This window comes from Corvus kubaryi, unplaced genomic scaffold (genome assembly GCF_017639235.1).
Source record: "Corvus kubaryi isolate FWS band 111438036 unplaced genomic scaffold, C.kubaryi_AGA036_p1.0 split3-37173, whole genome shotgun sequence".
NCBI lineage: Eukaryota > Metazoa > Chordata > Aves > Passeriformes > Corvidae > Corvus > Corvus kubaryi.
In genome coordinates, this window is record NW_024582085.1 from 107272 (window position 1) to 129621 (window position 22350).

General features: G+C 40.7%; 2 protein-coding genes across 7 annotated transcripts; both read left to right on the forward strand.

Annotated features, from left to right (window-relative positions):
- Nucleotides 1–959: 959 nt before the first annotated feature.
- On the forward strand, nt 960–11566 carry LOC121658348 (solute carrier family 2, facilitated glucose transporter member 11-like). Of its 4 annotated transcripts, none has more exons than XM_042015201.1 (12): nt 1106–1264; nt 1859–1957; nt 2817–2977; nt 3572–3696; nt 5077–5206; nt 5352–5500; nt 6111–6298; nt 7346–7456; nt 7532–7633; nt 8594–8758; nt 9697–9824; nt 10145–10235. In XM_042015201.1, exons 1-11 carry the CDS (start codon nt 1241–1243, stop codon nt 9796–9798), a joined length of 1356 nt encoding a protein of 451 aa, XP_041871135.1. In that variant the 5' UTR covers nt 1106–1240; the 3' UTR covers nt 9799–9824; nt 10145–10235. The 4 variants fall into 4 exon arrangements, with proteins under 4 accessions (XP_041871136.1, XP_041871135.1, XP_041871133.1 ...); XM_042015198.1 differs by having other exon boundaries at nt 1112–1264; nt 8683–8758; nt 10145–11566; XM_042015199.1 differs by lacking the exon at nt 1859–1957 and having other exon boundaries at nt 1109–1264; nt 8683–8758; nt 10145–11566.
- Nucleotides 11567–11660: 94 nt separating this feature from the next.
- On the forward strand, nt 11661–22247 carry LOC121658346 (solute carrier family 2, facilitated glucose transporter member 11-like). Of its 3 annotated transcripts, XM_042015194.1 has the most exons (12): nt 11661–14141; nt 15034–15132; nt 15570–15730; nt 17727–17851; nt 18110–18239; nt 18813–18961; nt 19520–19707; nt 19853–19963; nt 20478–20579; nt 20743–20818; nt 21496–21623; nt 21961–22247. In XM_042015194.1, the coding sequence occupies exons 1-12, from the start codon at nt 14118–14120 to the stop codon at nt 22165–22167; spliced, it is 1500 nt and encodes a 499-aa protein (XP_041871128.1). In that variant the 5' UTR covers nt 11661–14117; the 3' UTR covers nt 22168–22247. The 3 variants fall into 3 exon arrangements, with proteins under 3 accessions (XP_041871128.1, XP_041871127.1, XP_041871129.1); XM_042015193.1 differs by lacking the exon at nt 11661–14141 and having other exon boundaries at nt 15007–15132; XM_042015195.1 differs by lacking the exons at nt 11661–14141; nt 15034–15132 and adding an exon at nt 16859–16991 and having other exon boundaries at nt 15644–15730.
- The last annotated feature ends 103 nt before the right edge of the window (nt 22248–22350 follow it).

Genomic DNA, 22350 nt, shown 5'->3' on the forward strand with positions numbered 1-22350 from the left:
ATGCTAACTCATTCTAAACACTATTGCAAGCCAGGATAAACAGCATTTGCTATGCAGTTATAGAGACAATAGTTGGAATTACATGAGTAACCAAGGTTTTAATATTAACATGCATTTTTCTCATTTATTTATACTCACCATATTTGCAGTGATAAATAAATCTGTAAATAATTGCATTCTGTGTTTTATAAACTGAAAGTACAAGTCCCGAGGGTGAGCATTTACTGAGGGCTTCAGTATAACCCCATTGCCCCATCTGCCCCCACCCCAGGCCTTGGGGGCAGGGGACAGTCCCCTGGCATGAGGAGAGTGAGCAGAAGACTGAAGGCAGGAACAGCACAGGGCTTCAACCACATGTGAAAGCCCCAGGCAAACCAACCTCTTTTTTTCAAGTGCTGGCTCCAGCAGAATCTACGTGGAGCTACAGTCTGAGCTTTACCTCACAAGAAAGGAGCCTCTGGGAGTCAAAGGTAATTTTTCAATGCCTGCAACACTGATTTTCGAGCTGTTCTGTGTCAAAGGTAAAACCTGAGGGAGTAAGATCCCAGTGGTCCTATTCCAATTCATTAGGGCATATTTATCTTATTTGCCAGCTTCCATGAATCTCAGTCTCTTACTGCTTTTTCATCACACCTGGTTGACAAACATCACTATAAACACCAGACAACAAATACCCTTCCTCAGCACAGTCTAACTGATTCATAAGGCCAGAACAGCAAAATTAGGCTTTGAAATTTGTCTATTTTTCTTCTAATTACAATATTTACTGTATCAAAGAATCTGAAAAAGAACACCACATACTTTACTTATTAATAAATAACAGTACCTAAACCTTGTACCAGCTGCTTTTTGCTTTCTATCGATTATGGCAGATACATGCACCAGCCTGTATCACAGCATTTTACTGTTCCTGGAAAACTGTTTGCATTGTTTTGCCTGAACTTTTCTTTTTTCCCTTCCCAAAGCCCTCACTAGTCCCCAGATGCAAATTTCCTCTGCTTTGAAACTTTCCCCCTGCAAACTGGACTAGATGTAATTATTTCCTGAAATATTTAATCTGGCAGTGTTAACTTTAGCCAGTCGAAGTAAATGTAAGTGAGTGAAGAGTAAATAGTAAAAATTTAACTCTGATTCCTGAAGCCAAATTCCCACTGCAGTACCAGCAGGCAGGAGACAGAGGAACACAAGGCTGTAATGACAAAGACACATCACACACCGGACAATCAGCCCTCAGCCAGAGATGACCGGCTTCCTATCAAACCTGGTAAGTACTTGGTGGGGTATTTACATCTGTGACATTTTTGTGTGCTACAAAAGGAAAAGGAAAACAAAATCAGTATCTTGCTAAGAACAACAAGGCTTCCATTCACTACAGGCATCTTGGAAGTGGTTCTGCCCACTATTTTGAGGTATTACAGCACTTCATGTGTTCTGCCATCCATCTTTGTCATATTTTTATCAATATGCTAATGTGTCAAATGTTTTAATTGACTGGAAAATATTTGTTTAACTACAAACATAATTTGCTTTGCTTACCTGACAAAAAAAAGTGCATTGTTAAACACAATTGATTATTTAGTGCAAGACATGGCAGGCAGAGGTTTTGAGTAGCAGGGAACAGGACTGGTTGCTAGCAGCTGTGGTGCCTTGACAAAGATGTTTGTGGAAGCTGTACTTCCTTGAGTAGGATGTAGGGAAATCACAGGAGGATGGACATCTCACGCCAGGGCAAGCAGAGGGAACATTCCTACCTGAAAATCCCCTGAACAAATGACATGTTTCTGGAGAATGAAAGACACATGGTGAGAATAGCCTGATGTGGCTACAACCTTAAGAAGATTTTGTTCTACTTCTGCAGGTACAGTACCAGGGGCTCTTTCAAATGATCACTGTCCTGGGGATTGGTGGTACATTCCAAATTGGCTTTCAAATTTCTGCTATCACCTACATGTCTCAGGTAGGCAACGATGAACATGACACACTGGTTAATGAGAACACGGGGTCTACGCTGCTGACTGAGGATGCTCCTCTGGCATTCAGAAAGGGTTTAATCACAGTTTTCTCCTCTCATTTCCCATTTGCTATGCTATGCTATTATGAAAAGCAAAACACATCAAAGTGTTTCAAAGAGAAGAAAAGAGAGATCTGCAAGTTGTTGTTAATAGAACTGTTCTTCGGAAGACACACTGAGTAGGGTGGCATCTGTCTCCCCTAAAATCTTACAGCACGTGTGCCTACTCCGGTGGTTTCAGTTGGTATTTTTACGGTTATCCATCCCCACAGAAAAGTAGAACAAGTAAGCCACGCTCCAGAAAAATGTCTGCATCTCTCCACTGATCACAGGTAAAACTTCCATTAAAGGCACTAAAGTCTAGAGGGAAGACATCATTATTTTGTAGACATCACCTTATGGGAAAAACATTATTTTCTGGCTTCACAGCACTAAGTTCTGAGTGAAAAGGTATTTAGGAATTGCACTGAACAGGCACTGTGTAATGCGGCATTCTTGGCAGGTATGTGAGAGAAAATCCGTAACTCCTTTGCAGAACTTTGTAGTACTGTTTACACTATTCTTTAGTACCAGTCCATGCCTCAGTTCCTCAGATTTCAAGGATAAAAAATCCAAAGACTGAACTTTTAATGGCAGAATGAGCATAGCACACTCTGTTATACTATGTCTGTTAGCTAACACATAATTTTAAAGCCTATATGAAATAGTAACTTCAGCTGAAGCAACAAAATTATTTTGTAAGTATAATAAAATACCTGCACTGCTGTCACAGGTATTGTTAACGAAAATTCTTTTTCTGTCTCAGCATGTTAAGGCTTTCATCAATGAAACTTGGCTGGAGCGATATGGCTATCCCATCCAACAGGATAACCTCTTGTTCCTGTGGTCTATCACCGTGTCCATCTTTGGTATAGGAGGTCTCTTTGGTTCTTCAGGAAGCAGATACCTCACTGTCAAATTTGGCAAGTATGTATGTTTAAAGACAATGTGTCAATTGAATCTCAGCTTAAGAAAATGATAGTTGAGGTTTTAAATGAGACAGACTTTTAGACTGCCATGGCTGTAGCACAGCCAGCTTAGCTGTGGTGTCAGCTGATTTTCCTGCTTCCTGCCGATGTCCTGTGGCATGGACTAATCAGCTGTGCTGCCAGCCTGTCCTACCAGGCACAGTTACTCAGATTGGGTTAATCTCAGCAATGAGGAAAGGCAGCACCTGGCTGAAGTCAGAATGGGTTCTTGGAAGTGCTACTCAAAATACAGAAGCATTGAGATCCTTGCTGGTGCTACAATAATGTGTTTCACAATGGATGTTCAAGTGCAGAAAAGCTTTCAGACTTTTCTCTGCCTACACAACCCAGAAGTGTACCCAAACTCCCAGGTCCAGCCACATGCAAGGCACACCATGGGTCCAGAGTACCCAGTGCTTATTTTGGCCTGGAGCATGTATGCGTAATTTCACAAAACTATCAAGACAACTTCAGCCAAGACTTCCTACATGGCATTAAGTGCCATTTCCCTTCTGAGTTACAAAAAAATCTTTTCATTTTCTTGCACTTACAGAAAGAAATGTCTCTTGTGCAACAATGTGCTCATGATAGTGGCAGCATCTATCATGGGCTGCAGTAAAATAGCCCAGTCCTTTGAGATGATTCTAATTGGACGCTTCCTATGTGGAGTAAGTGCAGGTGAGTGATTTCTCCCACAGGTCAGCAGGATCTCACAAAATTTTACATCTTTATTCAAAGTAAATAATAAACCTCCACTAAGAAAAGAAAATATTAAAGTCAGTGGTGTTTTGTAAGAAGATTTTCTATAACACCCAGCTATAAAGAGCAAAATTATTACTAATTTCACTGACACCAAATGAAATTCAGCTTTGCAAAGTGTATAAATACTCAGAGCTGTCAGAAATGTTTTGCTACCACACAAAACAAGGTGTTTTTCTGAAGGAAAAAGAATTGATAGTATTTTCTTAAATTTGATGGGCAGTACTGAAAATTATATGGTTCAAAGCTAGTATTTTCATAAAGGGGAGTATCCCCAACAGTAAGTCCTTGGGACTAATACAAAGATCTGGGCTTAATAAACCAAAATCACTCCTGGCAAGTAGACTACAGGCAGTAAAAACATCCGGTATTGGTATTTTTTTGTATTTTTCCCCTACACAAAACTTGCTTTTCCATTGTTTGCATATTCACTGGGATCCCTATTTTAACTTATTAAAGAGTCAACTTAGAAGTTAATGCCTATTTTTCAAATAACCAGATTTGGTACATTGCTTCTCTGACATACGGTTGTGTTGAAGAGCTATGGTTGTAATTTGAGAACAGCTTAACCACAGGGGCCCTGTTCTGGTCTAGAATCTGTATCAGGCCTCATTCAAAAACCTGATTTTTGTTAAAAACATTGCAATCAAAAGAGATTGCTTTGACATTACATACAGCCAAGAGAAGAACATGTTGCATTTGGAACAGATGAAAGGGGCTGTGACCACCACATGAGGAACAAGCTTCTGTTCCCAGACTAGTATTCAGCATGTCTGAGTTAATAACTGGAAACCTCAAATGTGTCTGAAATAAAAAAAATTACTGCTGGATAGCAGAAAAGAAATACTCATATCTCCATCTAAATCACATACAAATCAATATTGACTATAGCACTGCATGTGATAATTTGCCATGAATCTACCATACAGCTCTTCAATAGCATTATGCCAGAAAAGGCTGAGATTATGTGGGTTAACTACTGCTAAAAAGTGATTAGTTATTCAGCACTTGCATACTCTGTGTCCTCTAAAATACGCTAAGGCTCACAGGAGATCTTATGATGAGGCTACATCTACACTTTAAAGGGAAAACTGTACATTTCTTAAGATCAGGAAACTGCACTCTGCAAAGACAACCAATACTTTTGTAGAAACAGTTAAAAAATCTAGTCCTGAAAAGTCTGGTATGTGGGTTGAGGTATACAGCTGTATTCTGTAATGCTTAATTATTTACGTCCAGTTTTATTTCCATTTGTTACGTCTTCTTTCTTCTCTCCCATAATTCTCTCTTCACCTCAAGGTCTTTGCGTTCCTCTACATCACCAATATGTTGGAGAAATTTCCCCTAAGAAGCTACGTGGATTTGCAAACTCTACTTCCTCCTTCTTTTGGTCGTTGGGAAAAGTCATGGGGCAAATTTCAGGACAAAGGTATAATGCAATTGATTACCAACACAATTCATTTCTGGATCCCTTCAACCTTTTGCTTCTTCCTCTCCTTTTCCATCCATTCCTTTCTCTCCTCAAAGCCAATGCAATGAACTTTTACTCTACACACACGTTTTATCCCCACCAGGGAGCTGCTGGGCAGCCAGTCCCTGTGGCCCATGCTGATGGCCTCCTGTGGATTCCCAGCACTGGTCCAGCTGGTCGCACTTCCCTTCTTCCCAGAGTCCCCACCATATCTCCTCATGCATGCAGGAGACCAGGAAGGCTGCAAAAAAGGTAACTGAGAGCTTCAGGTTGCTGTTCCTCACTTGACTTAGAATAATTTTTTGATGCTTTCTTTCCCCATATGGAAAGAAATAAATAGGACAAAGCTTCTCCCTGCTCATTTCCAACATGGCTTTGTGAATACCTACTAAGTCCATTATTGTTGTAGTCCCCACATAGAACATTAAACTACTTCCCTCTACAGCTGTGTATTACAAAACCTTTTGCATTCAGCTGACACCACCTGCACTGTCAGTCTGATGATTCATGCCAAATGATAAGTGAAAAATAGCTGTTTGCACTGCAGGGCTCCACTGGGCAACCCTTAACTCTGGCTGTTGGCTGTGTACCCTGCTCACACCCTGAGAGGAGGAAGGCAGAAAAGTGGCCCCATGGACAGGGAAGGAACCAGTGTGCACCCCACTAGGCCCCTCTGTCACAGCCGGTCCCACTATGCAGGAGGGGATCAGGAGTATGGAACACTCTATAAGACATCTCTGCCTCTCAGCACAGCCCCAGCCCACGCACACTGGGCTGCCAGGCACTTCTATCACCTACTCAGAAAACTCCGTAGGGAACAGAGACAAATTAACACGGCAGGTCTCACTCTCCTTTTCCACAGCCATAAGGCAGCTTTGGGGTGAAGGCCAACACCAAGCAGAGATTGATGACATCATGAAAGAGAAGGCAACAATGAAAAACACCAAGATCTTGAGTGTCCTGGAACTAGTGAAAGAACCAGCTTTCCGTTGGCAGCTGTACATGACAGCTATTCTGACCGGCACAATTCAGCTTTGTGGCATCAATGCAGTTGAGTGTATTTCCCCCTTAAAGTCCCAAGATCTCATGGCTCACAGGAGCTTCCTCCATTTTTCTCAGGCTTCTCAGACCAAACCTTGCTGTCTGCCAGCCCTTCTACAGGGCAGCAGCAGCCACAAAGCTTGTCTGGGCTCTCTGTATAACATCTCTCTGCCCAGCTCTTGGTCCTTGCTGGAATTACCTTCCTCTCTAGGTAGGCTCATTGAACAGCCACCTTTGGGAGCCATTGCAGGGCTCAGGAACTCACTCTTACAAATGAGCCCACCCTCTACTGGCAAAATCTGCAGTTTTATGTGACTGCTCGCTGCAACTGCTGCTATTTGTCCCCTGGCTCCTAGCACCCTGAGATGTTGGGATGGCAGTCTGCTCACTCTGCCCTTAAAGCTAACAACAAACATGCTCCCTGTTCTGCAGCTTCTGCAGCTCTGCTCTTCCTCTCAGCAGCACTTTTCTGGGATCGTTTTGAAGACACAGCTTTGTAATTGCCTGCATGACCCTCCTACCTCTAACATCACAATGCAGCAGCATCTGTAAAGGAAATATACAGCTGAATCTAACACAGCTTAAACTGGCATCTTTATCACCTCAGCATATCTCCAAGCACTAGCAGAGATAATTGAAAAGGTGTTTGTTTTACCCCCTCGTGACTCCATAACCTGCACTCTTCTTTCTTGAGAAAATCCTACAATGATGTTTTTGGACGGGCTCTGAAAACATGATACCTTTCCAGAAACCTGGGTGCTTCTGAAAGCATCTAAATCAGGATTCTGCAAACCTAATTGCATTGTAGCAGCAGGATGTCCAATTATCACAGTATTTTATCTTTTATGAAATTAAGTAATAAATGAATTACATTTTATAATATTTTTGTCTTCTGATAAAGTGAATACTATCAAAAAGAGTGCAGAATTCTAGATCACTCCAAAGCTGAGATGCATGCTCCTTGACTAGCAGCTCATATCTAGGGCAGTGTCACACAGGTTTGGGTAAGAAATCAGTAATTTTCTTCTCTTACTGTTTTATGGGGTTTTTTTCCAGATATATTTATATACTTTTGAAGTCCTCCAGGCAGCTGGCTTTGATGAACAAATGGCCTCCTATACGACCCTCTCTATTGGACTCTCCGAACTCGTAGCTGCTGTAGTCTGTGTAAGTCACATTACCAGGGGAATGGGACACACTTTGCTCTCCAGCACTGACACTGATGTGATTTCTGTCCTTCAGAGCTCCATCATTGAGCGACTGGGCAGGAAAGTGCTCCTAAAAGGAGGCTACTGGATCATGGGTTCACTGCTAGCTGCTATCACCGTGACTCTCTCCCTACAGGTGAGGAAATACTGCTCACAGCAGATTTCTCTGTCTATTCTATTTCTGACCTAAAGCTCACTGGCAGGACCACACTACTGAGAAAGGAAAGTGAGGCTTAAATCAAGCTTGTCTATATGTAGGATTAAACTCTCTCTTAGCCAGTAGTCTCTTGTACTCCTGCCTTCCTTTCGATATGATCCCATGACCTTAGCAAGGAGCATATAAAACACTGGAAGACTGGTTCCTGGCTTCATCAGACTGCAAGCACCGAACACCAGCCAGCACAGATCACAAGACAGTCCTAGGAAAATGGCCTTTTCTATTCATGCTGTTTTTAACAAGTAACAACAAAACCCCAGACCTTTTGCATCAGTCAATTTGAAATTGAACTTTGCTGCAGATAATTGTGGGAAACCACTATCTGTTCACAGACTGGAGTCTGGTTTGCCTCTCGAGCAATGATACTTCTGAGTCATTGCTGTAGATTCTTCAGAAGCAAATCACCTGGGTTTTCAGTACTCACCCGGAGCTCTACAGATACACTGTAAAATTAGCCTGGAAGCAAGGTGGCAGCAGACTTCTGGTTTTGTTCCATTCATGAAGGCTCTCAAACACAAGAGAGAGAAATCTTTTTTTCCTAAAGCATCGAGTCTCATTTCTCCTTGACAAAAATCTAGAAAAACTCTTTTTCAGTATTAGTTATTAAATCTATAACTTAACAAAAGTGAAGAAAGATGTGATTTGTCCTTCTCATATCTCTAAGGATCGGAGGAAGCACTATGAGGTCAAAAACAAAGAAGCACAGGGTGCCAAAGTACTCCTCAGACTTCGTTTAATTGGAGCCTTCCGAGATTTGCGGCTGCTCTGCACTGGCAGACCTGCATCTCTGCTCACCTAACAAAGACTTCAACTGCTCCGTCCATAGAGTAAAGCACTCACATCTCTCGGTTCCCACACACTGAATATTTCTTCCTTCAGGTGACAGTGCTGGTAAAGAAGGAGCATTCCTCACCCAGGGCTATTAACAGTTTTCAACCAGAAGTTTGTTATGGACTTTTTCCCCCCAGGACTGGTACTTCTGGATGCCATACTGCAGCCTTGCTCTCATTATCCTGTTTACAGTTGTCTTTGCTGTTGGGCCAGGTAAGTTCTCAATCAAAGGAAATAAAGGAATTGAGTCATGTGAGCTTATTAATAGGGTTAGAAAAATACCGCATTATATTCCACAATATCTAGTATAAGTAAATTCATTTAACATAATCTTGTAGTCATTTAAACATTGTGAGTCCAATTATTCATTGGACATAAAATTCAGTACCACCAGGTTTGGGTTTTGCTAACAAGAGGAAAGCAACACACTGGAAAAATACAGCAAAAATAGAGCAAAAGCAGATGGGTAAAACATTTTTTTTAAATGCTAGGGAAAAAAAGAGAAAAAGAAAAGCAAGAGTTCTTTTAAATTCAGTGTTGTGTAATGTTACATCTTATCCCACATAGACAGCAGTGCAGAAGACCTACTTTAGAGTAAGTTTTTCCTAGCATTTATTGCCTGCTACTCGTTAAATTTTATTTTATAATGGCTAATATTTTTCAAAATATTTGCCTTCTCATATGGCAGGGTTGAATTATTTTCCTAACTCAAAACAGTTGAAGTCCTGTGACTTCAAAACATAACTGAAATGCCCAGGAAGTAAATCTGGGAAGATCATTCATTGGTGATCTAGAAGAATCACACTGGGAATTCTTTTTAGCAATAATAATTGTCATTCTGTCCTGACACATCTTCTTTCATGAGAGGATGTCAGGCTTTCTCAAGTGTCAAATACTTAATTCTTGGACTTCCCCAGAAGTTTATTTGAGTATTTTACCACTTTAATAAACTGATGTCTAGCAGTTTATTAGATGCCACAAACATTTTCTTTTATAAAAAAGAGCAACATGCTCAGTGTCGCTACACAATTCTCATACTCATGCCAGTCCATGATAGTAGCATCTATTTGCTGACTGTGTAACAGTAACAATCCAAATGTTGAAGCCAAACACATTAACAAGTAGCAATTCTTATTCTTCTTTCCTTTCAGGTGGTGCCACAGTTTCCACCAGGGTTGAAATTTTCAAGCTCTCCTGCAGACCTCCTGCCTTTGTGGTCAGCTCAGTTCTCAACTGGCTGGGAGTCTTTGTGATTGCCACAACCTTCCCATTCATTGTGGTGAGTGCCTCTGCCTGGGACACTCGCACGGCACTCAGTTCCAGCCAGCCATGGGAGCGGGGGGATGAGCAGCAGAGGTGACAGTGCTGTGTCAGTCTAGGGCACTCTTGGCACCTGCTCTCCCAACTCCACTTTTGCAGCTGAAGGGCCCTCATTTACCCAATACTCAGACTGAAATATTTGTCAGAGGTCAAAATGGAAAGAATTCCTTATCAAATTCACAATACTTTGGTACCCAAATACAAAAAATGTGCCAAGAAAGTGACTAAAGCAAAGATATGCTCATCTTGCTCTCTTTCTCACTTTGCTCTTCCCCACAGGAAAGACTCAAGCACTTCTGCTTCCTCATCTTTATGGTGGTACTTTTCACTTCAGGGATAATTATCCACCTGTTCCTTCCAGAAACAAAAGGGAAATCAATCATGGAAATCACAGAAGAATTCAATAAGCTAAACTTTAAAAACAAGTGTATTCCAGCAACTCCAAATCATGTCACAGAGGATTATACCTTCTGCACCAGGCTTTGACTGGCCATTAGGGGGAATCAGGTTTTTGTAAAAAAAGTAGAAAAAAAAGACATTTGCCATTTTCTGACTAACAAGTTGCTCCAGATGGACTGTCAGCTTTCCTATCTGTCACTTACAAGGTTCCCATTTTGCCAAACCAGCTTCTTTCTCAAGCACTCCACTCTGAAAAGGGATAAGGGCTGATATTAACTGGATAGACTCATGTGAATCATGAGCATTTTGGCTTAATGTGCTGATGTATAAATCTCTTTTTAACAGAGCAACTAATACACACTGAAACTACATGTAGAATTTATAAACACTCTGCTGACCACAGAGAAAGGAAAGATCTGTGATCCTCTCTCTCTATGATTTCTGAGTATGTTTTTACAGCATTGAAATGAGAACAGTGAAGTTCTTGGCTTGCTATCTCTGGCTAGTGTTCAATCCATAACAGATTAAAGAAAAAATTTAGTGGAATAGGAGATAAATTCTTTGTTTCTCTAGATTCAACTGAATTGCCAAACCTTGCCAGGTTCCCATGCACAGTGCCATGTTGTCCTTGGGTAGTATCTAGTTTGACAGACTTCAACCATTTCAGATTGCCTTTCAGCAGCAATAGAGCTGAAGGACTGATGGGTAGAATCCAGGCACCATAAACCCTGAGCACATACAGCCATTTTAGGTACCCTGTGCTATCCTGCCCATCACTGCTGTCATCTCAAGTCTGTAGCTCCTCCTCCAGGAACAGAATTCCCACAGATATCTGAAGGGCTGTGAATCCCACAGCAATTGAACTGCTGCTTTCCTTGTGTGACATTCAGCTACCTGGAACAAGTTTACCCCAGAAGAACCACCTCAGACTGGAACTGATTTAATCAGAAACTTTTTTTGAAATATACAAGCCCATGGGGCTTTTCTTTAGAATGTGTCTAATATTCTGCATGTTTCCCTCTATTAGTGAGAGGCTCACACCGTCGTAGAAGGAAAGCAATACTATTAGGAAGAACATGAACAAAACTAAGGCTTACTGTGAAGAACACTATACAATTTAGAGTCCAAACTTTGCACAGTAAAATAAGTGGTTTTACCTCTGCTGTTGTTTTGACTGGCATATTTACTTCAACTCAAATAAGGTTATTCAAAATAAGAATTCAATCGTTCATCTTAACTGCTACTTAATTTTAATTGCAAATGGTAACCATAATAAAAATGGCAGATTGCTTTGTAATAAAACTTCTGGCTTCCACAAGCATTTCTTTCCCCACATCATGATCTCCTCAGGGGTAGCTGGTGTGCATATCCTTCCATGATTGGGGTCTTCCATTATTCCTGCCTCTAGTACTGAGTGACACTTCAGATATGTCACTAAATGCAACTATATAAATAGAACTATATATCTACAAAACATGAAGTGTCCTAAAGTCAGAAAACTCAGTAATTTGTAGTGTTCCATATACATGCAATATGATTAAAAACTACCAGTCATCTGGAGACAGCTACCAATACAGAAAAGAAATACCAAATTTTTGCAAAACAGAATTCTCTCTTTCCCTACCAGTCATTCTGAAAACACCATTCCATTACAACAGTCCCTGAAATCTTTGGAAACAGGAGCAGAGTGGCATTGTGTAGCATTGCTGAGAGACTCTCTAGTGAGTCACTTCTCTGATCTCAGTTATTTATTAGATGTTATTTAGGAAAGCCTTTCTCAAAAGACCCTTCCCAGGAAGCAAGCAATGCCCTATGGAACATTACTGTGACAATGAAGTGGAACAGCCATGTGGAGCACAGGTCACCCTCTGCCTGTGCTCAGTGGAGCAAGAGCTGTGCTGTGGGGACAGTGTGGTCAAGGGATGTTTCAAATATGCATGGGAGGTGACATGGACAAAGAGAACAGCAATTCAGGAACACTACATGCACATTTTCTTCCAGAGACATCAGCTGATAGATAAGATATATCTCAATTACTAATTGAGCCAGCTATAAAAACTTTAAAAATTTATCAGTGAACTTCTGTCAGCTGGACACAAAAAATATGGATATATATTAAGGAAGGCTTAGCACAGCTTTGGGTATGTGTGTCACATGACTGTAAAATTGCAAGATAAATGATTAAATGACTGGATACTGTGAGATTTACTGTCCTGAGCACAAATCTAACTAAAGGATATCTGTAAGATATCTGCTAACTACTTGTTAGCACTAATTACTGCACATCTAATAAAGGGGGCCTCAGAACAGTCTAAGCAATAACAGCACACAAGCAGTACAGTCACTAACCACCACAAATGTAAAAGACATTACACAGTAAGGGAGTTATGGGAGGAACATTCAACCTACCCAAAGTAGGAATCCTAAATTAAAGTCCATGAGCCAAAAGTGTAAGTTCCAATATGTATAAATACCCTAAGTAGAAGTGGGTAAAGTAAAACGTAAGAAAATATGTGCAACAGGCTGCATTTGAAAAAGAGTGCCCCATGCTGAAATCTACATGTTATTGCCTTATTTTGTGTGTCCCCGCAATTATCATCTGAGCAAGGCAGATACCAGCAGCTAACATGGAATTTTCATCCCTTTGTCAGGTGCACATCATGTTGCTTCAACTTTGTGTAACTTTACAGAAAAGGAAATTAATTCTTAGCATCAAAGGGACAGTCTCATTTATGCTCGAAAAACAGCTTATCTGCTGGAGAACCTAAACTGAAAAAAAGTCCCTCCATGAACTCTCAGCACAAATCAACAGCAAAGTCAAGATCATGATGAGGCCTGAAAGTGGCAGAAGAAATGGCTGGGTGGTGCCATACACTATATTTCAAACATTAGCTATAGAATCTGGCAATATGCTTTGCATATGAAATATTTTCTAGTAAATATGCCTGCTTGCATCAAGTAAGCCCTTTATGATTTCTTCATCCTCTCCTTTAACTGATGTGTAAATGGCAAGTAATAACGAAGCCATTTACCAACTGAATACATTCAAGACCCTCATAATTGTGGAATTACTGAAGTTAAAGCCTCAGAATTTTCTCTCAGAAGAAACAGACATCAATCCAGCTGTGGAGGTTACAAAACAGTTTCAAAACAACCTTATTTTTCATTGCAGACACAGAAATAATTATACTGACTAGTGGAAATGCCAGACAAAATTGTGTATGATGAATCTTTGTCTCTACTAGCAAAGCAAAATCATCTACTAAATACTTGGGTGGTCAAGCCTGGTGTGCCACTGTAGAATTGTTAAGTTTGCACCCCACTTCAAAATCATAGAGTAGTTCAGTTCCTTCCAGTAATGATTAAGTTACGATGTGCTCCAGTTGCCGTCACCTGAAGAGAGGACAGCTCTTTCCTATTACATGTCAAAGTCCTGGAGTTCACTGTCCAAGCTCCATTTAAGATTCCCAAGAGAGAACTTTGTCTCTATGTTTCTCACTTATATTGAAAACTGAGCAGGTTATGATGATGGAAATCCTGTTTTAAATTGTTTTCTTGGTCCCCTGTCTCCCTAGCAGAAGACAGAGTTCATGAAGTATACAGGTTTCCTGCAAGAGACACCATCCTGTTTATGTGGGCTAGATATAACCGTTGGTTGAAATATTTAATCCAGCAATCCTAAACTTTGTACGACAGCTTAAATATGTGTAATTAACTCAAAAACCTCTGAAGTAAAATTTAACTTCAGTAACACGAGACGAGTCCACTGATACTGCTCTTGTATAACGTGAGCATTCGGTTCCTTTGGCAGGTACCAGCCAGTGAGCAACAGGCCCCAGCTCTTTCGTAGGAGATGGCTGCCTTCTTCTCCAATCTGGTGAGTATCTGCTCACATCTTCTCAGGCCTCTGACTTACAAGGACAAAGATAACATAATACTAGAGATTGAGGTTCTTTAAAGCTTTTTAATTCCTTTGTTACAGAGATTGTCTTTCCTTTCTGTGTTTAAACATCACAAAGAGCAGTGGGGCTTGGGGCATGAAGATCACGTTGCATCACCTTTTCTACACAACAAGATAAAGTGAAATGAAATGAAATGAAACTAAATTAAATTAATTTAAGATCTAACAACAGCTCTGGCTGTTCCACCACTGACTATGCTACTTTACTTTGTCTTCTAAATTACTGAAAACAATATTAAGCACTCTGATTACTTCCTAAAATAATTAATATATTAATGGTACAGCAAAAGGCTGAGAAATCATGACATAAACCTTTAAATAAATTCCTTTCTTCACTTCATCAAAAGATAGTTAATATAATCCATCAAGAGATTCCATAACCTTAAAAAGGGAAGAAATGATATGTATCATCATACGTTATGGTTTGGTGTACATTGGTTACTGTAGATTGCAGACAAGGAAACTGATTACTTCTTCCCCGCATCCAGGACTGACACCTTTATCCAGCCAACCTGTCAGATGTTGCAGGCCTACAGCGAGAGTTGCACTATTGAGAACATCTTTTCAAGCTCCTTTTCCTTCTTGCAAGCAGAGTGATGGATTATCACCCTTACACCAGCATGTTGTTTGCTATGGCACTGTGGCTGATGGTCGTGCTCTGGCAGCAGATTAGAGAGATTCTGAAAAATGTTTAAACTTAAAAGGATCTGGAGTGGACAAAAAGGAAGGACCAGTCTACAAAGTCTCTGGCCTTGCACAGAACTAGAGTAGTGAGAAGTTGATGGAGCTTTTGATTTTTGCTTTGCAGGTTCAGTTCTGGGGACTACTTCAAATGATCTTAGTGCTGGGAATTGGTGGTAGTTTCCCATATGGATTCCATATTTCTGTCATCAACTATCCTTCTGTGGTAAGTAGCCATCTCCCTGAGGCTGAAAACACAAAAGTGAGAGCCTGCGCCCTCCATTCTCCCATAAATCCCAAACTTACTGAGCATTCAGCTGATATATCTTAGTCTTTTCTTTGGCTAACAGTAACATCACATGTGTAGAGAACTTTTTCTCCTTTAAAGAACTGGATAGCATTTCCTGTTTTGAATAAGTTCTTGCCATGTAGTATACAAGCACCCAAAGGAGGGCACAAAATGAGCTCTTAGCATGCTTGCCAGGAAGCTTCCTGACTGATATAGACTTGAAGATTTTTCAGTGTGATCTTAATAAAATCGTTTTACTAAAAAAGTCTCAAAATAAGTCTAATATTAGAACCACAGGCTTGACCTGAAGTACAACAGCCAAACACGAACAGATCTTACACCCATTATCCAGCCAAATCTCGTTTTATTTTCAGCACATCAGGAAGTTTATTAATGAAACCTGGATAGATCGACATGGCTCTCCCCTCCATCCTGAGACAATCATGCTGTTGTGGTCGTTCATTGTGTCTGTTTATGGGATAGGAGGACTCCTGGGAAGCCTCTGCTGTGGCTACCTGACTACAAAATACAGGAAGTAAGTGCTTTTTGTAACAGCTCAACTATCAGAAAATACAGGGAAATACCAAGGTGGACAAATAAATCTCTTCTTTTTGGTTGAAGCAGCCCTGTTGAAGACAATTGATTGGGTTTCCTGGCACATCTACTTTTCCAAGCAGTCTTATGTCCTACTTATCTGTCCTCCCCATGGAACTGTGTTCTGTAAAGGCTGCAGTCATCATCACATCACCAGATTAATGCCTCTGGGAGCAGTGGCATAGAATCATATTCTCTTCAAGGTCCCCTATCACTCTCATAAAGACCTCCCAAGCTTTACAAACTCCAATAAAGGAGCTGTGTGTCTTGTGTTGTAACACATTATATGCAGTTACTCAAACACCTGGAAAATATCCTTATGTGACAAAGAAGAGTCAGATTTCCATTTAAATACACTCATTTGGGGATGGTGATATTACATTAAATATTCAGATCTACTCCAATGAAAATATGGAGAGAGGAGAAAAAAATAAATTACCTGTAACTTCACTGTAAAGATATAATCAGCACCAAAACTAATGTCCAAGAGACTTCTCTGTCCTTGGCAATCCATCTGATGCTTTAAGAGGCCTCCCAGACACAGTGACTGGACAGGAGTGAAAGAATAAAATAGGTAGTTATTTGAAAGGCCTTCAAAGGTACACCCTGGGAGCCACAGGCTATTGCCAAAAATGGACGCCAAGGTGGATGACAGGTCACGAGTTCTTCACACCTTTATAGGTTTGGTTCACTTGCATATCCGGGTTAATTCTCCAATTAAAGCTTCAGTTCAGTGATGTAATTTCTCCTCTGCTGCCCCCCCCTTAGAAGCTCTTTGGATTATACTTTTTGGGCCTAGGACAGTCTGGGTGACCTGGGGGAGCAGGGCTGGAGAGGCTTTGTTACATCTACCTAGCACAAGTGAGCAGAACTTAGCAAGCTACAAGAAACCTCAGAGTTACACTCTAAGCAGTACAGAATCAGGAAAATATAAAAATTAAAACCTAGGCATCACATCTTACTGAAAGTCAGTTCCAAACTATCTTTCCCACTGGATGAAGGAAGGATTACTCACCAGTCTGGTCTGTTCTCGGTGCCTTGTGTGTAACACCACTAATTTCATTTGCAGAGAAATTGGCAAACATATCTTCTTGGTGTGATCCACTTAAAGATCTGCTCCACAACACACTGATCCAGAGGCCCCTCATTTGGGTCTCAACAAACCATCTTAGCCTGCCTGCAATTGTGTTCTTTCCTAACAGGTAAGTGCCCCCAAGAAATTTCTTGTGGGACACTGCCTGATCCCACACACAGAGAGTCTCCCAAGACTGGAAACAAGATCATGCACTTCGCCCATGGGTTATTTAACACATGGAAGCCTAACCACTGAATCACAGCCTAAACGCAGAGTCTCTATGAATCCTTAATGTGTGCAAGAGGGCTCTTGTCTAACAATTGTCACAGCAAAACATCTGAGTGCAAAAAACTTTGAGACACCAGGGTGGTGAGCACACCAGCCCATGATTCCCACAGAATGACTTTTGAAATGAAATATGCCTCTAAAAAACTCTGTCTGCCATCTCAGATCACCCATTTAGCCAAGAGTGGCTTTAGTATGAGCCATTCAAGAATGGGACCTGTGGACTCAGACTATTTCTGGGGAACAACCTGACATTTTATGAGGACTTACAGCCATTTAAAAATCTTGGTGACAAACTGGGCCAGTTCTTCAATCTTTTTCCCCACTTGTACTGTAAAAATGCTGAGAAAGGGTTCCAACTCTTTAAATTCTAACATAAAAAATTAATTAATTCAAATCTAAATGATCCTAAAATTCTAAAGAACCATTTTATCCAAAGTTGAAATTATTTCAGCCATTCCTCAAAACAGTAGGAATGGCTGTACCATGCTTCCTGTCACAGCAAGAGTAGTCAAAAGAGTACAAGAGTTTCTCATTTCACACTAAATTTTCAAGGTCTTTTTTTTTTTTTTTTCAGGAAAAAGTGCCAGATGTTCACCAACCTGATCATGTTGGTAGCTGCACTTTTCATGGCCCTCAGTAAAACTGCCAAATCTTTTGAGATGATTCTAGTCGGGCGCTTTCTCTATGGCATTGGTTCAGGTATGTCCTCATGCCCCTATGGCCTGCAAGGCCTGCAGCCCCCTGACTTCCTATCCCAGGGTTGTCTCTACAGCCATCCTTGAAGAATGATTTTTAAAGCAAATATACCAGGCACTCAATGAAAGTGAAAGATATCATCTCTTTTGCAAGAAATTGTAATCTAAATACCAGAGTGAATGGAAACAATATGAGACGATGGTCAAAAAGTTAAACTTTTCTAAATATTTTAACTGTCATTTATCCTCTTCTATGTTCAAGGTTTTTCTCTCAATATACATCCTCAGTATGTAGGAGAGATTTCACCCAAGAAGTTGCGTGGGTTTACCAACTCCACTGTTGCTGTTTTTCTGACCCTGGGAAAACTCACAGGACAGGTTGTTGGACTACGGTAAATTCTCCAATCTTTCTATCAGGTTGCACTAAAAGTAGAAATGTTTCTATAACTTTACTCTGTCATCTAGTCAGTGACTGAGAAACACTCTCATCCTCCCCAAAATGTGACTTAGCTTATAGCAGAAGAAAAATATTGATCATATTTAAGGGAAACATTGTTTTAAATATAGAAGGCAGAAAATTATTTTCTCATAATCTGATTTCTTCTTATTTCCACACTCTTTCTACTAGGAGACGTCCCCTTCAAAATCCATTGCACTTACATGAAAAGTCTTAGATGCTTTGGTCTCGTGGCCAAGCAGTGGTCAAATAAATCTCATCATCTCTCTAGACATTCTCCTGGGTTCCAGTGATATTCAGAAAGATTTTCAAAATAGCAAATAATTATTTTAAAATAAATTTTCAGAAATAAAAATAGGCAAATTTGTGAAATTTGCCAAATGAAAATTCAGGGGTTAGCTCCAGTGCACCCTTGAATGGAATCTGAGCAATTGTTATCACTCAGAAAAGCTTCCTGAACATTTGTTCCATTATTTCAGCATAATTTTGTTTCACATACACTTTCCAGGGAGATTTTAGGAAGCGAAGCTTTGTGGCCATGGTTGTTAGCATCTAGTGGACTTTCAGCATTGGTTCAACTGGTTACCCTCCCATTTTTCCCTGATTCACCATCCTACCTCCTGATACAGAAGGGTAATGAGGAAGCCTGCAGGAAAGGTAGAGTGTCTGCTTTCCTCACTTATTTCACTTCATCTGCTCTGTTACAGCCTCTGCAGAAGACAAGAGGCAGGGCAGAACTGTACTGCACACTGCAGTGCCATTGAGCAGAGGCAGTTTCACATACAACACTTGAGGTACCTATGACAATACGTCTGTATTAACCTGGGCCTCACTTAGCCTCGTTTAGTCCATGAAGACAAGAAACATAGATGTGTATCAGCATGTCTAACATTTCCCACCTTGGTGGGCACTGCTTTATTTCTTTAAAGGAAATGATGTGGCAGTGCTCTTTTTTTGTATTATTAAATAAAATGTACTTAAATATTTACTTTGTTTACAGTTAAGTAAACTCCACATTAGAAATCTGTGCTATGCTGACAACCAGAGAGACAGAATCCTTCCAATTGCCCACTGCCCCTGCAGCAACCAGATGGCACAAGCAGCACCAGCACCAGCACCTACACCAATGGACAGGCAGACTAAAGGGTTTAATGCAACCACTCCTGAAGGAGCTATCCTGGTAGAATAATTCACTTCCTTCTTTCTCCCCTACAGCCATCAGGAAGCTCTGGGGGGAAGGAGACCACCAAGCAGAAATTGATGACATTATGAAGGAGAAGGGTGCAATGGCGAGCACAAAAACCTTGCGTGTCCTTGAAGTAATAAAAGAACGATCTCTGCGCTGGCAACTTTACATTTTGATGACTGTCATGACCACACTGCAGCTCTGTGGAATCAATGCAGTTGAGTGCTCTCTTATCCCCAGAACAAGAGACAATGCTAGGCAGCATTACAAACCCCTCAAAGTCAATGTTATTAACCAGCTTAGAACTGTATCTCAACTGCAACACTTTTTTCACAGGTGCATTTCCTCTTTGCATTTTTCAGATATACTTCTATTCTTTTGAAGTGTTCCACACAGCCAAATTTGAAGAATACCTTATCCCATACGTGTCCCTGGGAGTTGGGTTGTGTGAGTGCTTATCCTCTATACTGTGTGTAAGTCTTTTCAGAGCTGCATTTGAAGGAAAAATTTAATGTGGTCAACAACTCTGCTTTTTCTTTCTTATAACCAGGCTCAGGGAAATTTTGCATAACCTAAGCCACACCTTCCTGCTTCTGCAAAACCACATGCAGGATAAAAAGAAGCTTTTTTCCCAAATTATTTGCACGAGTGTATATCTTTGGACTCACTTTTTTTCCTGCAAAATAATAATTTTCTGATGTTCTGGGTTAGATGTGTGTATGCATGTGTGCACAATTTGACATACGCCAGCATGCAAGAGAGGGAACTGTCTAATGACAGCCTAGGATTGACTAATAAACACAGCTTAATTAATAATGAATTCCTTTTTGAAGAAATGAATCAAATTTGTTAGGAATTAAGAGACTCTCAAATGACATTGATCTACGGCTATTACGTAGACAAATCTTCCTCAAAGAAGACATGGAGAGAGGAGGAATTATTTCCTTTGAGAACTGGGATTTATGATCCATGTTTTCTGCTTTTCAGAGCACCCTTATAGACCGGTTTGGGCGGAAGATGCTGCTATGGGGCGGATACACGCTGATGTGTTCTGTGCTAGCACTGCTTACCATGACCCTGTCACTGCAGGTAAGAGCCAGCAGCTCTCTGGCCACTTCCTGAGCACCAGCCCACCTTTCTGGTCTTAACTTGCAGAGTATGTATAAAAACTTCAGCCAGTGGCAGAAAATACAGAGCTCTGCTATTCTGCCGTGTGTGTAATGGTTTGATATCACTGGTTTCTCACTTCTAGCATCGATTTTTCTGGATGCATTACTTCAGCATTATCTTGATCTTTCTGTTCGTTGTCTTCTATGGAATTGGACCATGTGAGTACATCAGGGGTTTTGCTGGGAGGAACTTTTGTATTGTATTGGTTGGCAACACAACTGGCAGAGGAAGAACAGACTAGTGCCTTGCTAAAAGAGTTCTGAAAATTAAAGAGGGAAGGGCAGACACATACAAGTGGGACGCAGTAAAAGGATACAGACGCCTCAAATTTTATTGCTGATCACATGATCTAAATAATTTAAAACACAGTATCGTTTTCTCCAAAGGATGTGAGATAGAAATTTCAAAACAATTTCTAAATCACTCAGCTAAAAACAGGATTCTAGGCATTGCCAGGTATGTTATAGTAATCATCTTCGATAATTTAACAAGTTAAGCTTATGCCTACCAACATACTCCAGGTGAAAATGGCCACAGGATCCAAAAGGGAAGATGGTTTTATAAATTACTGCACCAATAACAACTACCAATGCAATATGGAATGGCACAGATCCACTGATACCAGAAAAAGGAGTCCAGTACATACAAGAGGAACCTAAATTAACTGCTGTATTCCATTTCCGGAATCAAGGTCTTTCACCCTCATACCAGAGGCCACCTACCAACAGGCCACCTCTTCTGCCTGTCTGTCATCTCTTCCACTGCCATTGGGAGGAACTTCAGCAGAAGCAAGGAAATGAATAAACCTGGTGTGTGTTTGACTTTGCTTTTTCAGCTGGAGCCACTATATCTGTGATGGTTGAAATCTTCAGCCAGTCATACAGACCATCAGCCTTTCTGATTGTTGGCTGCATCAACTGGATGGGACTGTTCGTACTTGGGATGATTTTTCCAGTAATTGTTGTAAGTGACTCTAACAGGATCCCTCTTTCCAGGCTAATCTATTTCTGAATGCTCACAGGGGGTAAAATAATAGCAATAAACTGTAATGCCATGCAAAGCTTAGAGCTCTGTCCAAACACCAAACCCACTCAGAAATTCCCCAGGCCTGTCAGAGGAGCAGCAGTTGGACTCAGGTCAAACATGACCAGTGGAAACTCCTGGTTTGATACCTGTCCTGGATTGTGTATTGACCACACCTTTGAATTTGAACTTCTAGGACACAGGCTTGCACTAAAGGGCAGAGAAATAGAAATGATTTTCTTGTTTTCCTTACATTGTCTCGCATCTCTGCTTGCAGGATAACCTTGGACCCTTCTGCTTCCTTATCTTTTTGGGAATCCTTGCTTTATCAGCAATTTTCATCTACCTGTATCTTCCTGAGACCAAGGGAAAGTCAATCATGGAAATAAAAGCAGAATTCAACAAGCTGAACTTTGGGAAAAAAGAAACATCTGTCACTGAAAATAACTTTCCTAAGGAACAGGTGTCTTGCACCAAGCTCTGAAAGTTCAGAGAAGAAATTTGTACAGGAAACAATGTTGCAACAGAAGTAAAAAGGAAACATTAAAAACAGACTGCAAGCTCTTCTGTCTCATCTATTTTTTCTTTTTTAAGATAGATATGAAACTCACTATGCTAGAGTAACACTAAGTACATCATAAGCAGGAAGCTGCTGGCAAACAGCTCA

What these genes read in the sequence shown, in the direction of transcription:
- LOC121658348 (XM_042015198.1), top strand. Translation starts at nt 1,241, where the DNA reads ATGACCGGCTTCCTATCAAACCTG. An exon ending in CTATCACCTACATGTCTCAG is followed by an intron (nt 1,958 to 2,816) that starts GTAGGCAACGAT and finishes TTTCTGTCTCAG; the next exon opens with CATGTTAAGGCTTTCATCAA. An exon ending in CCAGGAAGGCTGCAAAAAAG is followed by an intron (nt 5,501 to 6,110) that starts GTAACTGAGAGC and finishes CCTTTTCCACAG; the next exon opens with CCATAAGGCAGCTTTGGGGT.
- LOC121658346 (XM_042015193.1), top strand. Translation starts at nt 15,007, where the DNA reads ATGGAGCTTTTGATTTTTGCTTTGCAGGTTCAGTTCTGGGGACTACTT. An exon ending in TCTCTATGGCATTGGTTCAG is followed by an intron (nt 17,852 to 18,109) that starts GTATGTCCTCAT and finishes TCTATGTTCAAG; the next exon opens with GTTTTTCTCTCAATATACAT. An exon ending in TGAGGAAGCCTGCAGGAAAG is followed by an intron (nt 18,962 to 19,519) that starts GTAGAGTGTCTG and finishes TCTCCCCTACAG; the next exon opens with CCATCAGGAAGCTCTGGGGG.